General features: G+C 58.6%; 1 protein-coding gene across 1 annotated transcript in view; it reads left to right on the top strand.

Moving 5' to 3' along the window:
- The first annotated feature begins 389 nt into the window (after positions 1 to 389).
- The window catches only part of KIRREL1 (kirre like nephrin family adhesion molecule 1), a 29,286-nt gene continuing 13,519 nt past the window's right edge, over positions 390 to 16,156 (top strand). The window contains exon 1 of the mRNA XM_083374744.1: positions 390 to 529. Within this exon, the coding sequence (XP_083230870.1) occupies positions 469 to 529 (61 nt within the window). The 5' untranslated portion in view covers positions 390 to 468. The remainder of the gene's footprint in view (positions 530 to 16,156) is intronic.

Genomic DNA, 16,156 nt, shown 5'->3' with positions numbered 1-16,156 from the left:
GGGGGAGGCGCCCCACGCCCAGCTGGGGAAAGCCGGAGTCTCGGAGTCACGTCTGCCAGCTGTGCCCGCCCTGCCTGCTCGCGAGTTCCGACCCAGGCATCGGGCAGCTCCGGACTACCAGTCCCATCGCTCGGGGCGCGCGGGAGGCGCGGCTGGCGGCGCAGCGGCATCCCCCTGTCTCCGGACCTCCCTGCGCCCGGCTGGGCCAATCCGGCGCGCTCTCGCTCCCCGGCGACGGTCCCTTCCTCGCTCCTTCCCCCCGCCCGCCCGCCCGCCCGCCTCCTCCCCCCTCCCTCCCTCCCCCGCCCGCCACCCCCCAGAGGTTCCTCTCCCGCCTCCTTCTTTCTCCTCCTTCTCCTCCCCTTCTCTGGAAGGAGCAGCGGCGAAGACGGCGCTGGGCGCGCGGGGTAGCAGGAGGCCCCGAGCGGGCGGGCGAGCGCCGAACTCAGCCCCGCCGCGCCGGGAGCGATGCTGCCGCTGCTGGCCGTCTTGTGCGTCTTCTCGGGAGTCGAGGACGCCTCCGCGCAAGGTAAGCGGCGCCCCGACGGACGGCCGAGCTCGCAGCCCGGAGGGTCTCCCGCTGGCCCCGCCGGGAGAGGGCGCGCGGCTCGGGGCGCAGCGGTGGTGGGGCCGGAGGGGCGGGAGAGGCGGCGCCCTAGCGCCCGCCCCGCTGCTCCGGTTCGCCTCTCGGGACGGGACGGGGGGGCTCGCTCACCGGGCGAGGCGTCGCGGGACAGAGCGGCTGCCCCCTCCGGCGTGGCCGACTGTTGAGCAACAGCCCGCCGCGGAGTTTGGCCGGGCTGCGCCCCGCCGCCTCCAGCCCGCCGCGAGGCTGCCTTTGGAATAGCGGCGTCGGCGTCGGCGCGGGTCCCCCTGGCAGCGGCCAGAAGTCGGAGCCCCCGCCGCCCCTCCTCCCTCCGCCGTTCCTCTAGGCCCCCGAGCCCGGCGTTTCGGAGGCGGGCGGCGCACCGTTGCCTCGCTGCCTTGTTCTCTCCGCGGCGGGAGTCAAAAGTTGTTAGCACTCGGACCGCGACCCCCTCGGCTCCGGAGGGCGGGGTGAGAAGGAGCGGCGCCTCGGTCTGGGGGCGAAGGCAGGGGGCGGCCAGAGCGGAAAAGGGGCTCGTTGCCCCCCGTTCGCTCCTCCCTCGGGCGGCCTCGCCTCGCTTCCTTTCAACGTCCCGCGTAGAGTTGAAATTAAGACGGGGAGGGGGGGAGGGGGAGGCAGGAGCGTTCCAGGATTGGGCGGGGGGGCGCCCCGCGGACCAGCCAGAGGAGCCGTACAGGAAGAGTCCCCAGGGCGGCGGGGTCTGGGGTCTCCTGCCAAGCGCCCGAGTCCAGGCGCGTGCTGATGGGGCGCTCGGCGGATGGCGGGTGTGCTTGGGACACAGCGCAGCCCCCTCTCCCTCTGCAGCCAGACGGGGCCGGGGCCTGCGATGCCGCCGCAGCCAGAGCCCCCGAGAGGGACCGGGGGATCCCTACAGAGGGGGCGTCGTCGAGCGAGGGGGGAGGTTGTTCTGGCCCCTCGAGCCCCGGGCATCCTTGTTTTGCATATGGCGCCCACCCCGGGGCGGGCACGGAGGGGGGAGCCCAGGCTCCGGCGTTTGGGGAAGGCGGGGCTGCCGGAGGAGGCGGAGGCCAGGCAGAATCCGCGCGCGGTGGCTGTGCTGGGGAGGGCTGGGGGGGGGGGGGTAAAGCCTGACGTAATTCTCCCTTTCCCATCTCGTGTGCTGTAAACAGCTAGCGTTACTAATAGTTATAAAATGCTTGGTGTGTGTGTTTGTGTGTGTGTTTAACTGGGCTCCCTCAGGCAGCATGTCCACAAGGGGTGGGGGGAGGTAGCACCTTCCAAGATCTCTCTACCTGCTCCTGCCCCTTCCAGTGGATTTTCCAGCATTTGCAGGATCTTGCAGGGAAATGTAGATAGCAAAGGGAAACAGTCTTCCTTGAATCCTTGAATGATTTCACAGAATTCTGGTATTTTGTTTGTTTTTTAAGTCATGAGGACTAGAGGCTTGCACAAAGGTTTCTCATGGACATCCTGATTTCTGGGGAAGAAAAAGCTTGAGAGCATCTGGACGTGGGTCAGAGCAAAGGCCCAACCTGGGGCCTCTTGGGTGGGCTGGGGACTTGGAAAAGATCATTCTGCCCCTCCCCTCCCCTCCCCCCCAGACTGGATGCCCTGCCTAAACCTGGCCTGGAAAGCCCCACTGCTCCCTGGTCAGTGGATCTCCCACAGTCAGAGGCACTGTACCAGGAGAGATGGCAGAGGGCAGCCGGGTGTTTTCCAGGCTTGTGTGTGGGTGTCTTTTTGGGGGGGAAGCCCATTCACCCTTGGGCGGGGCAGGGGGCATGGAAAGGAGGGGTTAACTGTTGCTGTGGGTGAAAGAAGCTGACCGCCCCATTGGCCTCAGCGGGGATGAGCTTTGGAGCTGGAGGGTGCAGATGGTGCAGCCCCTCCCCTCAGGGCCCCATTCCATCAATCCATGTGGGGCGGGGGCTTCTGGTGGGATTCAGAGGGAAAGAATCAAACAGACCTTAGAAGATCTGGAGAGCGGCATTCCTGGGGGAGGGGCAGGCAGAGATGGGTCTTTTTGGGAGGAGGCCTCCCCAGGCAATTAGGGGGCAAATGGGAAAGGGGGCTTGCTCCCCCCCCCCACTGATGGATTTTCTTTTTGCATTCCTTTTTGACTTTTCTCCTGCTGCAATGGGTGCTCTGGCTGAGGACAGTGGGAGTTGTAGTCAGCAAGTCTGCAAAGGCCCTGGCTGGGGAAGGTAGTGAGGGAAGAGAGCCTGGACCTCCTTGTGCTCCCCCTCCCCCACTCAAAGGACACGCAGGCACTTAATTAGAAAGGGGGGGCGTGCCAACATCCGCCTCCTTGGAATGGGGGGGGCATGCTGTGCTGCCTCTGTTCATTTTTCACAAAATAATTGTCTGTATTTTATCTAAATGAAAGTCATTTGTCTTCCCCTCCACCCTCTTTCAATCATCCGGCAGGGGTCTTTCCACGATGGCAAGTCACAAACTGAAATATTCATTCATTTTCAGAGCCGTTCTGCGTCTCCTCCTCAACAGGAAGAAGGGGAGCATCTGAAATGGAAAAGATTAAGGCTCATTGTCAGGGGAGGGAGGGAGAGATGAGGCTCCAGGGGAAGAGCAGGGCAAAGCCTCCATCCACAGGGGCAGTCTATCACAGTTTCTGGGAATAGGCAAAGGGGCTGGAGGGAGGGGCTGAACTGTGCTAGATCCAGTCCCAGGTCTAGGCCACAGCATCTTCCTGGCTCCCCCAGGCTGGGGATGATGGGGAGTGAGGAGAATGGCAGGGAGGACCCTCTGAGCAACTCAGCTGCAGCAACTGCTTAGAAGGGGGACGGGGAGCCCCTCCTTCCTGGGCTCCAGCCTGGTCGCCCCCAGAAGCTCAGCTCAGCAGAAGGCCTGGCCGGCCAACCCCAGGGCCCAGCGGAGGGCTGCCCTTAACCAGCCCCACAGTCTTCCCAGGGCCCCAGCAGGCTGCTCCTCCTCCTTCAGCCCCAGCACCCCCACATCCCCCTTCAACCTTTGTGGGGGAGGGGAGGGAGCTTGGGCAGAATTCCTCCAAGAGGGGAGAGAGCTGAGCCCCTGCCCTTCCCTCTTCTAGATGCCACTTAAGGAAATTGGGGTCCCTGGGGATTCAAGAGCTTTAAACCCTCACCCTATGGCCAGAGTGGCGGGGGGGGGGGGGAGAGGGCAGGGGGCTTCGCCAACTGTATATCTTTTTTTCACCCGTCCACTTTTCTGAGCCTGGCGTGCTTCACTCCAGTGTTTTGTGTCCCTCCCAGAGGGGAGGAGGTGGCGGTGATTGGCCGTCTGAGGAGAGGCGAAGAAAGCGGCCTTGTGGGGTGGGGCTGGGACTAGCCAGCCTCCTTGCTCCCCACCCCATGCGAAATGGCCTCCTCCTCCTCCTCCCAAGGGGAGCCTGGAGAAAGGATGCAGCCGCTGCATTGAAGCCTTGTGAGGCATCAAGCAGACCCCGGCCGATCTCAGCTTGAGTGTCCCCTCCTCAGGGAAGACTTTGCAAGCCCATCTCAGGGACGGCCTTTGGGGTGGGGGCCTCTTGGCTCCAGAGGGGGATCCCGATGCATCCAGCCCAGTCCTTTTCCTGCCCTGACCTTCAGCTGCTGGGCTGCCCTTCCTTCTGGTCGTGGCCTCTCCTCTTTCAATGTGGGGGTCTGGACCTGATTACAGGATGTGCGAGTCAACGTGGGAAGAGGCTCCTCCGCGCTTCCCAGCCATGTGTGGCTCTGGAAGGGGCTAAGGTCAAGACTCCACAAGCAGGAATAGTCTACCTCTATGGAGCAAGCAGCGGGAGGGAGGTCCTTTGCGAGTGGGGCTGGGTGTCTTCTTGGAGGAGGTATGGTCCTTCCTTCTTCCAGGTTCCTTCCCTGGCAATGGGTACCAGGGGATTAGAGCTAACTCTTCCTAAAGATTCCCCTAATTGCTTGGCTCAGCTCAGGTTTTATCATCAAAGCAGCCGTTATTTCCTCTCTAGCCTGCTTTTCTTTTTATTATCTCTTAATTAATCACTCTGGCGTTCACACTTAGAGGATAATTAGAGTCCCTTGAGCCCGGGAGCTCATCTTCATAACCTCTGGCTCTGGGGAGAGAGGGGGAGGGGGCAGGGAGCAGAAGAGGTCCTCCCTTGGGCCCCTCCTCTGGGGCCTCACCTGGCAGGTGTCCTCCCTGGCAAGTGAGCTTGGCACCCTGCTCCCCCCCCCCCCGTGCCCATGGGCAAGGAAGTGTGGCTTGCATTAGCAAGCGGCTCCCTGTCTGGAGTGCCTTTGAAGGGGACCCTGGAAAACACACCAAGGGGCCAATTCCTGGCCTTTTCCTAAAGAAGGGGGCAGTTTGGCAGCTGTGGAAAGGAGAGGTCACTCGTCCCCCAAGGTTTTTCGGGAGTTTGTTTCCTCTTATGGCTGCCTGTTTTCCAGGAATCCTGGGGCCAAGAGGGCACCTTCCTCAAACTACAGTTCCCATGATTCTCTGAGAAAAGCCCCCTTGGGGGGCTTTAAAGGCACAGCTTGGGGGGGCTGAGCCCAACTGAGGTTCCAATGAGGCAGGGGTTAATCAGATGGGCTGCCTGGCAATACAGCAAACCAGCGAGAGGGGGAAGGGCTTCTGCCTCTGAGTCCTTCAAGGCTTTCTTTCTTTCTTTCTTTCTTTCTTTCTTTCTTTCTTTCTTTCTTTCTTTCTTTCTTTCTTTCTTTCTCTCTCTCTCTCTCTCTTTCTCTCTCTCTCTCCCCCCCCCATCTTTTTCTTTCTTCCATTTTTACTCAAATGAAAGTGCTGTAATTGTGCGTGCATATTTGGGAGGGGGCTTAAAGTTGGGCCCAAGCCTGAAATATTTGGGGTCTCCTGGGAATCCAGATGGGTATGTTTGTGTACGCAGGAGGAGGGGGGGAGATGATCGGGGGGGGGAGAGAAACGCTGGAAGAGGAGGAGACTGGAAAGAAAGGAGGCTGCTGAAATATCACTATCCAACTTTTATTGCAAAATTGGAGAACAGTTGTACGCCTGGAGGTGTTTCCATAGAAACACCAAAGAAAGGGAGATGGGGACTGTGTGTGTTATGTCGTTTGTGTATGTGTGAGTGAGAGACCTGTTGGAGGCAACAACCCAATCAGAGTAAATGCTTAAAGGGTTGAACAAAAAACCCATTCAGAGATAATTAAGTAAGAGACGTAAGTGTTTATCAAGGGAGCTACTCCTGAATGCCAGCCTCTTCCCCAGGAGCTGAGGCAAAAAGGACTCTTGTGATGATGATGATGATGAAGAAGAAGAAGAACATGCTTGTCCTCTGGACCCAAAGGCCAGTTGATCAGTCAGGCAAACCCACTGGCTTTTTCCCCACCTTCCCCCTTGCTGAGAAGCTGCTGTGTGTGCAGCCCAGGCTGAAAGAGCTGGCAAAGGTGAAACACCCCGCCCCCCTCATGGTTTACCTAAGCAAGGATGGGGAAATCTGCCGTTTCAGGGTCTGGTTATAGATTTGCCCTTTTCTAATCTTGGTCAATTTCATTTGGGAACTGTTTACAAGTAACTAAGTGTTTCTTGAACTTTTGTTTTTGTTTTAAAACAAGTTGCTTTCTGTCTTAGTAACAAAAGGAGGGTTTGGTTTGCATGCAGACGTGGAGTCCGGGCCCTTAGGGGCGGCACTAAGCCAGAGCTGCGACAAGGTGGCATAAAGAGGGCCAGGCGTAGCCCACGGAAGCTGTGGGACGGAGGTCTTCCCGCCTCCCCCTCCTTGCAGCGACCTTCTTTAGGCATGCCTGGGGGGAGTTTCAGGAGGCCAGGGAGGAAGGGCATGACCTGGGCAGCCTGGCAGGAGAGGTCCAGAAGCGGGCCCTGGGAAGCGTTGCCAAGCGCACCGTCACTGACCTTCTTGGGCTGCAGCCAACTCAAAAGACAGCTACACAAACAAGTGGGGAAGGCGCCACACGGTAATGGGTTTATTGGGCCCAACCAAAATGCCTCCAAGAGTTCGTTTTTAAGATTAACTGGCCCAGCCAGCCGTGGCTTTGCAAATTCCTCCGCATGACATTGCAATTGAGGTGTTGCTTCGTTCCATGCGCAAGTCACCACTTGACCCTGCAGGGCCTTGTGTCAACCTGCCTGGATTCCATGTTGCATCCCCCTCCGAAAAAGCCCCTGCCCTCCCTGCCTCCCGCTGGGCTGGTGCCAAAAGCACACTCAGCAACACGGTTAGTCTTGCTTGCTTCTGCCCTGAGCCAGGGAGGGGGGATGGGGGGGAGAGCGCTCTTGCTCTGCTGCTGGGGCCTTCCCCTCTCCGCTCCTCCTCAAACTCGCCGGGGTGAGCAATGTCGTGGGGCAAAGGTGGCCAGTGCCAACTTGTTGGTTGGCGCACTTGGCGGCTGTGTTTGCACCCGGAGTTTCCTAGAGGCTCAGCGGCTGAGACGCAGCTATGGCGGAGGAGGCCAGGCTTTGGGCCCCCTCTCTCTGGCACCACCCTCCCCCACCTCGAATTCATCTCCCCAACCAGTCCAGGAGGCGCTTTGTGGTGCCTTCTGGCTTCCTGTGCTGCGCTGGGGTGATTATACTGTGAGCAGCCCATGAAAGTGGCTTGCAAAGAGTCTTCTGGGTTGCCAGTGCAGGTCCCAGGAGGTCCCGCCTGGCCAGGGGGGGGTGGGCTTTGAGGATGCCCACTTTTGCCCCTCTGCACCCAACCAGATGCTGGCGATTCGCTCCCCTGAGCTCCTTCCTGCGGGGCAGACTCCTGCCATTGTGGAGCTCAGCCAGGCTCTCTGCTCTCTGGCCCCCGGGACCCTTTGGTGCCCAAAGACATGCCCTGCTCGCCCTACAAGAGGTCGGGCATCCCGGACACAGTCAGAGGATGTGGGGAGGGGCAGCCCAATGGGTCTCCCTCCTCTTGTTCCTGAGCTGTATCTCCTGGGGAAGGGAGGCTGGGCGGCTGTTGGAAGGCTCCCTCCCCTCCCCCACAGCTCCTCCTGCCTCCCCTCTGCCTGGCAGGAAATGCTTCGAATTCCGGGCTTGTGGAATCACTGCAGTGTTGCAACCACAAGAGCCAGCGTGGAGGCAGGCGGAGAGGAAGGCCCGGCTCTGCTCCCAGAGTCCCCTCCCGGGGCTCCCAAGCAGGATTGACCGCAAGGAGAAGCCCTGGCTGAAAATCGGAGGGGCCGCCTTTCTGGGCTGCACCGCACAGCCCCCTACCACAAGGGCGCCCGGGGCCTGGAGGTGGGGGTACTGCTGTGCTGGCCTCCCCACCCTGGCTGCCTGGACTGCTCCCACCCCAGAGGTAGCAGAAGCCTGGGTGGCTGAAGGAAGAAGCCTCCCCCCCCCAGAACTGGCTGTGGCTCGGGCAGTGCCGTCCAGAGCGGGGGGGGGGGGTTTGTCTTCCTGAAGCGCCCGGCCAGGGAGAGCTCAGGGCTCTGGGGCTGGCCTCAGGCTCTCCTGGTTGTGAGGATGAGTTCACGGTCCTGTCTGCCTGGAATGCTCTCTGCAGATTGCACGGGGTGGGGGGGGGAGGTATTGCCAACCCAGCCCAACTGGAAGGGGGCGGGGAGTTAATTTGTTCCATATGGGCCAAACTCCGTCCCTTTTAAAGTCTTGTGCATAAAAAAGGCAGGGACTGGTTTGGCCTGGCGGGTTGGGGGAGGGAGCCTGCTGTAGGCTCCCTCTGTGGGAGGGAAATTTGCCAAGCAATGTTTTGCAGCAGCCCTTTTAAGTCCCCCCCCCCATGGCTCCCAAGATGTTGCTGGCCCTCTTCAAGGCCAAGCAGGCTGGAGGAGGAGGTCTCCTTGCATTCCTTCTTGTGCACTGAGGGGGGTGGGGGCAGCCAAGGTTGCAGCTGAAGGCTGGCAGAACAAGGAGGCTTGGGGCGCAGCCGGCTGAAGGCGGGGACAAAGAATGGAGGGGTGCCCCCCACGTCAGCCCCAAAGGGCTTTAAAGAGGCTTCGGCTGCCTGCCATGGGGGGGCACAGGCACAGGGTTGGGGCGAAGGGGGAAGTTTTGCCCCCAGGGGGTTTCCCCTGTTCTGTGCGTGGCCGAAGCTGGGTGGGCACAGGGCGAGTGAGGCTGGCAGCCAGTCAGAAGGGCTGGTGCAAATTGAGTTTCACTCCTTTCCTCTCCTGCTTATTTTCTCCTCCGCTGGGCTGGGCTGGCAAAGGCTGGCGCCCCTCCTCCCCCGTCCCTCGCCCGCTTCCCCTTCCCAGACCCCCCAGGACTGATGAATCAGGCCGAGGAGGAAGGGACAGGATTCCACATCTGCTCAGCCTGGCTGGAAGGAGTGCCTGCTCCCCTCACATCTGCTGGAGCCGGGAAGGATAATTCAGCGGCCAAAAGACCCTCAGAGCAAGGCAGGCGGGGAGCAGCTGGAGGGGCGGCTGCCAGCATCTTCCTTAATGACTGCCGATTCTTCTCTCTTTTTTGAGGAGGAGGGGGAAAGAGATCTTAATTAACGGGGATAATATACAAATTAATTAAACTTGAGCTAATAAACAAGCACCCTTAGTATTCCCTTCAGCCACAGAAATGTAGATTCTTGCCAGAAATCAGACAAAATTCCCAAATCCCAGCCCTCTTCCAACATATTTCACCCATCAAAACATGGACGAGGGACATTTAAGCCAGGGGAGTCAAACTACAGTCCCGTAACACCCCTTGGTCCCAATTTTCAGCAACCGTAGCTGGGAGGGTGCAATTTGCAAGACCACTGATGTGGGGGGGGAGGAACCGACATTGGGGGCTCCCTGGCAGGGGAGGCAGGTTTGCCCTGCTCCTGTGAACAGGGGCCGGGGGATGAAGCGGGGGACCCACGCAAAGGAGGAGGCTTCGTGATACGGAGGGCGCCAGCTGATGGCTGCCTTCCGTGATGACGTCATTGGGCAGCCTCTGCTGTGCTTGGACCAGTTTGGGCCCCGGCTTCCCCATCTGGAGCCTGCCCTCTGGCCTTGCCTGGCCTCGCTCAGCCCCTCACATCACTCGGCCAAAACAGCCCAGCAGCTTTATTTTACAGGACAGGATCCAAGGGCTTAAACATCACCACCGGGCAGAGCAACTCTTTGTCTGGTTGCCGATCAGCAGGGCCCATTGCGGCACTGGGGCCTTTGGAAGTGGCCCTGCCAGGCAGAGCCCCATTCCCAGCAAGTGGCCCCCACCTGCCCTTTGGCTTCCTGCCAGCCTTGGGGCTTTGCCCGCGGGGAAGCCACACCATGTGCAAAGTGCTGCTGTGCAACCTGCTGTGCAACCGGGTGAGGCCCGCCCATCTCTTCCAGGCAGACCCCCACGCACAATCTGCAGGCCACTTGCCCCCACCCAGAGGGATAGAGACATGTACCCAGCTCTGACATGTGCCAGCCATGCTCTGTCTGCAGCCCTGGGGTGAAAGATGGAGTGGCAGCAACTGTGTTGATCCTGCCCCACACCTGGTACCCTCTGAAATGAACAAGTACCCCTGAACACCTCCCCCCCCCGCTTCCATTAAGTGCCCCACAGGTCTTGCTGGCAGTGTGCCAAGGAGTTTTTCTGTCGGCCTCTCCTCCATTGTAGGGTGGCCTTTCTCTGAACCTCTCTTGAATGCCTCCTCTCCATTGCCCTTCCTGCCCTGGCTGGTGCCCCTCAGCAAGGCTGATCTGGTCGAGGCCCACAGGAGAGCACCACGCCCAGCATGTGGGCCCAGAGCGGAAGGAGCAGCCCCCTTAGGACCACAACAAGGCACCTTCCTGGCCGTCTTCCCCTCTGCCATTTGGGAGGCAAAGGAGAGAAACGCTTCACGAAGCACCAAAGTTCCTCTGGCTCAGAGTGGGGATCGCTGACCAAGACCTCCTCCTCTAAGGGTGTGAGTTGTTTCCCACGGGATGGTCCACTAGTGGGGTTCTGAGGGATGGACTATGCCAAGGGCTAATACTTCACTGGGTTCTAGTTGGATTGGGAAAATGGGTCGCAGTTCTCACTTCTTGGGCAGTGAACTTCTTAAAAGCTTTGTGTTCATTCAAGAGTGAGATAAGCTGTGACAATAGAAAGGCAGATATTAAACATTTACATGCATAGAGTGGGTTAATGAAATATTAACTTTAATACGAAAAGTATTAATAATGCTTCTGAGAGTCAGATCTTGCGCTGCCCATGGGCACGTAGCAGGCACAGACTTCATTCCAGCCACTTCTTGTTCTTAAATGCGCCCCTTTATAAACCCCCCATCCCGGAAGGCAGGGCCTCCCCTCCCCTCTGGAATGCGGCATTTCTTTGTCTTGAAGGAGCTTCACAAAACTGTCTCTAGGTCTGGTTCTGGGGAATGGACAGGTGGGGGGAAGAGCCATTTCGGGCAGCCTCTGATACGCCAGCCAGGCGCTGCTCCCTCCATGGCTTCCAGCCAGACAGGGAGGGACGGGGCAAAGATGCAAGCAAAGATGGCAGTGGGGCATGATAAGAGTGATAGATGGGGATGATCTGTGCTGGAGGGGGAAGGAAGGCCAGGCAGGCGCCTTCTTGGCAGCCCTCCTTAAAAACGCCTTTTGCGGCAACTGCTAGTCTTGGGGTTCAGGCGGGGCTCCATGGTGGAAGCAGCCGCTCTCTCGGGGTGGGAAAGTCGAAGCCCAGAAAGAGGGCAAGAGAGGTCACCTCCATTGCGTCCTGTCTGTGGAGGCCTGGAAGGCTGGCAGACCCTCCTGATCTCTGGCCCAGCCTGGGCAGGAGGGGCAGAATGGATGTCCTCCGCAGTCTTCCAGCAGGCCCGGTCCAGCTCGGGTGCAGAGCTTTGGTGCCAAAAGGCTGCCTTGTGTTAGCATCTCCTGCTTCGGCCTCGCCTCCCAGGCTGACTCGGTTTTCCTTCGAACCTCCCTTTGGAAACAAGAGGGAGGCTTGTGCTGGCAGCCAGGCCAGGATGGACAATTAGATATTTCCAGCAAAGCAACTGCGGCGTTTACATTTCCCATGTTGCCAAGAATAAAACAGAGTTAAACTAAGGCAGGTGGAGGGATTGAAGGAGAAATAATAACCTGGAAATTAACTTCCCAGGTGGCTGGTTTTTTCTCCACCATGGTGTGCGCTTGCCGGCTCTCCCGTCCCCTGCTGCTCTTCTTACAAGAGCCCTTCGGCGGCAGCAGCAGCAGAAGACAGTTGGCGTTCGGGTGCAGCTGCGGCTGCCCAGAGGCGAGTTCTCGCTGGAGATGCTTTGCTGCTTTAAGCCTCTCTGTTCTCCAACAACACAAATGCAGGGGTCCGGGTGGGCAAAGTTGGAATGGGGGAGTCCAACTTTCTCTGTCTCTGGAGAGTCACTCAGGTGCAGAAAGAGCAGAGTTGCCTAACGAGGAGGGAACCTGCTCATCCCTCGTTTCCAAGCTGTTAGCCTATAAATCAGAGGGAGCTGGGCATTCAGAAAGGCCAGTCAGGCCTCCAGAAGAAGATATGTGGGGCATCTTCCCAAAGGGAGACCTTACGGTGCCTGGTGCGGCTCCCGTAACTCACCAAGCGGGCAGCCCCAGGGAGGCCGAGCCGCCTCTGCCTCCACCCCGGCTGCTCTGCCCTCACCTGGGGGGCAAAACGGCTTCAGTTGCACCTGCGCTGCCACGGGAAATGGTTTGGGTGCTCTTCTGAAGGATCCAGATGCCCTTGAATGATTTCACACACACACACACACACACACACTGCCTCCTCTACCACGTGCCCCCTGTGCCGCTTTGGCCTCCCTCCCTCTGCTTTCCTGGCCCCACAGAGAAAGGCGCGTCCCCCTTCCACCTGCCTCTATTAAGGGCTGTGAGGGGATTTGTTCCCACCAGAGGGGAATGTTCACCCGCCATGCGGATTTGGCAGCTCCACTCAGACTGCCCAGGGGCCTCCCCCCTGCCCCCCCACCCCGAGACCTGGGTCTTCTGCACCTGCGGGTCCCCTGGCAACCCTGCCAGGCCGCTTGGCTGCTGGGGGGGAGCTGAGGAAGGAGAGATTTGGGGACTGAATGGGGAGCTGGCTGTGCTGACCTACTTTCCCAACAGAGGAAGAAGAGGAGGGGGGAACATCGGGGAGGGGGGAGGCGGCCAGGCACCCACTGGGCAAAGCCCATCAGAGAAATATGCCCCTCCCGCCAGGCACGCCACTGCTGAGGGGGCAGCTCTCAACCCAGAAGAGCCCAAGTCTCTGGGTCACCGTTGCTCTTTTCATCTTTGTAGGGGGGGCGGTCTTCTCACTGCCCCTCCCCCCAGGAATTCTTCATGGGAGGGGAGAAAAAGAGGAGCCCAGCTTTTAGGTTAAAAGTTTTATTTCCTCCTGTTAAGCAAACGCCCCTTTTCAGCTTTCCCACCTGGCAAATGGGAGATGGAACTGGTATGTGTGCTCTGGGCCTATCCTGCAGGGCTGTTAGGGAGAAAGCTGGACCAGAGGAGCTTGCTGCTCTGTCCTTGCCCACCAGAGAGCTGCCCCCCTTCCTTCTCCAGCGGCCCCTTTGTCTTTCTGCCTGCCTGGGGGGGGAGGGTTTCACCCTGGAGTGATGGAGCCAGGTAGGTGGAAGTCCCCTGAACTGGAGGGGTTGCTCGGCCTCCCTCCACTCTAGGGAGCCCCCAAGGCCCCCCTGAGGCTCTTTGGGGTGCACCTGGGGGATGGCGGGGCCATGGAAGATGCCCTCCAAATTGGCAGCCCTGCTTGGCGGGAGGAGGGGGGGCTTCAGCTGCCACCGAGGGGCTTGCAAGATAATTGGATTCCTTGGGCCTCTGATTTACAAAAGGAGATGAAGTGGGGGGGGGGAGGGATTCTCTCTGCAGAGAAAGGAAGGAAAAAAGAATGGCAGATTCCAGCAGAGCAGAGAGGGTCTACTTAACCCCTCCCCGCTCCAGCTCAGGCAGCTGGGCTGCCCCCTCATAGGGCAGAACAAAGGGGCTGCACCCCTGCTGACATTGGGGGAGGGGCTGGGGGCGCCCCTTTTTCTGAGATTCCTCCAGGGCTGCCACAGCTTTGCACCATTTCTGGGCTGGGGCAAAAGAGAGCAAGGGTTCCCTTGAAGGGCTTTTCAAAAACGGAGAGGCCGGTGTGGGGCCCAGTTGACCCAGAAATCTCTTCCAGGAGGGGGGCTTTGGGGCAGCAGACCCAGATGAACCCATAAAGTTGGCAGTATTATTCCAGAAAGGGGGAGCCGGCCAGGGTATGGCTTTGGGCACTGCCAGAGAGAACCCAAAATTTGTTTTTCTGATGTTTTTCAAGATACACACGAACTTTGGGATGCTAGTAAACAACTGAGCTCTGAGTTGGCTTCTTCTCATCGACCTGGATCAGACTGCCCCCTAAGCTTGCCTTGCCCCACTTGGGCTATTTGGGGGGAGAGCTGGGAGCCCCAGGTAGCTTCTCAACCAAAAACTCCTCTGCACTGAACATCCAGAAAAATAAATCTTGCACTTGGCCCAGATTTTATGTAAACATTCAAAGGTGTTTTACCTGCAGCTTCTCATCTGCCCAATTAAATGCGGGGGAGGGGCTGCTGGATGTTGGCAGGTGCTTCTCTTGAGATGCCTGGAAGCAGGAGAAAGTTTTCGTAGTTCTTTTCTCTGGGGCTTTCCTGGCTCTGAGGCTGTCTAGGGGGACCCAGGGCAGCTCAGCGGGGTTAAGCAGATGTGGGGAGTGGGCTGGAATGGGAAGCAGCAGTCCTCTGTGGGTTCTCCTGCCTCTGGCAAGGGCTGCGCACCATTCCCAATTTTAGAGGCAGGCTGTGCCCAGCTTTCCCAGGGGCCAAGGCTTCTCCGTGGGGACCCCAGGGGCAGGGAAGAGTTGCCCTCTGCCCAGCATCTGGCATCGGAAGGCGCTTCCTTGGATCGCCAGCCATTGCCACTCCTCTGATCTTGGGACCTTTGGGGCATTGTAGCTGCTGCTTTGCTGCTCAGCCTCTCAGCTCCTGGCTCGATCGTGGTTTGACCAGCTCCCCAGCCAAGCCCCAGATTCAGCTGCTGCCCACTGGACCTTTATCTGCTCAGCTGCGCCAGTCTTTTCCCCTCCTCTGTCTCCCTGTGTTTCTCCAGAAAGATGGAGCTGTTTGCTGTAAGGCAGTAATGCTATTCATTAGTTTTAGGGGCTCTTCCCTCCCCCCCCCCGCGACTTTCCTCCGGGCACAGTTCTATTCCTGTCTTTGTGCACTGAAAACAGTATAATTTGTTTGGGGAGGACATATATTGCTTTTTGAGGCCTGAGGTTGGATGGAGCTTTTTAATAATCCTCACAATAATTCTGATAATGATAATGTTATTTATTAGGTGAAAAATGTTTAGGAAACTTTGAGGAGGGAAAATAAGAGTCAATTTCCTTGTGTCAGCCGAGGCCTGTATTTATAGCTCCTCTTGACATCATTTTAATTGAAATTTTTCCTTATGTTTTCTCTGGACTAATTATGGTTCCCTCCTGCACATCCAGCAGGGCCAGAAATTTGCTCTCCCCCTTTCGGTGCTCTGTCCTCTCCTCCCCCTGGGTGCTACGTAGGAGGGCGGGCGGCTTCCTTCTCGTTTAATTGATTGGGGTGATGAGGCTGGGAGAAGTTTGATGAATGCCTGTTCATTAGCTGTCTCTTCCAATTATTCCCCGTGTCTGGCAGATCACTGGACTCCCCTTGGGCCTGGGGGTTGTGTGGAAGAGGACACGGGCCCAGCTGCACGTGGGGACTGGGAGGCTGTCCCTGGGAGGGGGACGAGGGGTTGCCCCCTCCTCTCTGGAAGAAGAATTCGGGAGCCCAGGGAACAAAGAGTGGAAGCCACAGAGGCCCGCTTGTGAAATGGGCAAAGCTGGAGCTGAGGGGCTTCCTGCTGCCCACCCCCAAAATGGGGCTGTGCAAAACGGGGGTCTCCCCCCCCCCGACACACACAGGGACATTTGCAAGGAGCAGTGGCAGAGGGCGCCAAAAGAATTTGTCCTCCTTCAGAGGCTGGAGAAAGAGTTGACTCTGCTGGAAGTTAGCTCCGGGGCTCCTGGAGGGCAGCTGGGAATGCAGTGGGGGGGCTTCCCTCCCAACCTCCCCCGCCCCAAGCCAAGGAGAGCCTCTGCTGGTCAGTGGCAGCAGCCAGGTTGCCAGCCTTGGATCCAGAAGCTGTTAGCAGCAGCAACCGATTCAGAGAGACTAGTCCCCAGCCAGCTTCTGCATTCACACAGCATACTTGACTTTACTAGCATGGGTTGTTGGTGGAACGTTGTCCTGCATCTTGTGGGAACCAACTCATTGCCTGAAGGGTTTTCTCCTCCGGGATCTTTGGGCTTCCTGGATGCGATGCCAGCTTGGGTGCCTCTGGGGCAGGCAGGAGGCAGCTGCGGGTCCCTGGGGATGCTGTAGAGAGCCAGGCTGCTTTGTCTGCCTCGCCCCCAGGGCGCATCTTTCCCACTCACAGCCAGAAAGAGGAAGGGGGGGGTCTCCTCCCCTCCTAGTCCACCCTGGTTCTGGGCCTGGCTGGCTTCTGCCTCCCGGCCTTTTCTTCTTTTTTTTGCCAAGAGGCTGGAAAGTGAGGCTGATGGAATCTGACGTCCAGCCAAGGTGTTTTCCGCTTGTTTGGATGCGAAAAGCCCCGTCTTGTGGCTCTGAAATAATCAAGGTGGAATATTTGATCGGACTGGGAAATGAGGTGCTAAATTTGTTGTGAGATTGGTGTCAAAACCAATCGAGGCCTTTGCTCCTGCGGGAAAGACGGTTAA

Source organism: Vipera ursinii (genome assembly GCF_947247035.1).
Source record: "Vipera ursinii genome assembly, chromosome: 15".
NCBI lineage: Eukaryota > Metazoa > Chordata > Lepidosauria > Squamata > Viperidae > Vipera > Vipera ursinii.
Note: the sequence above shows the minus strand (reverse complement) of the source record. Positions and strands in the feature narration are given on the sequence as shown.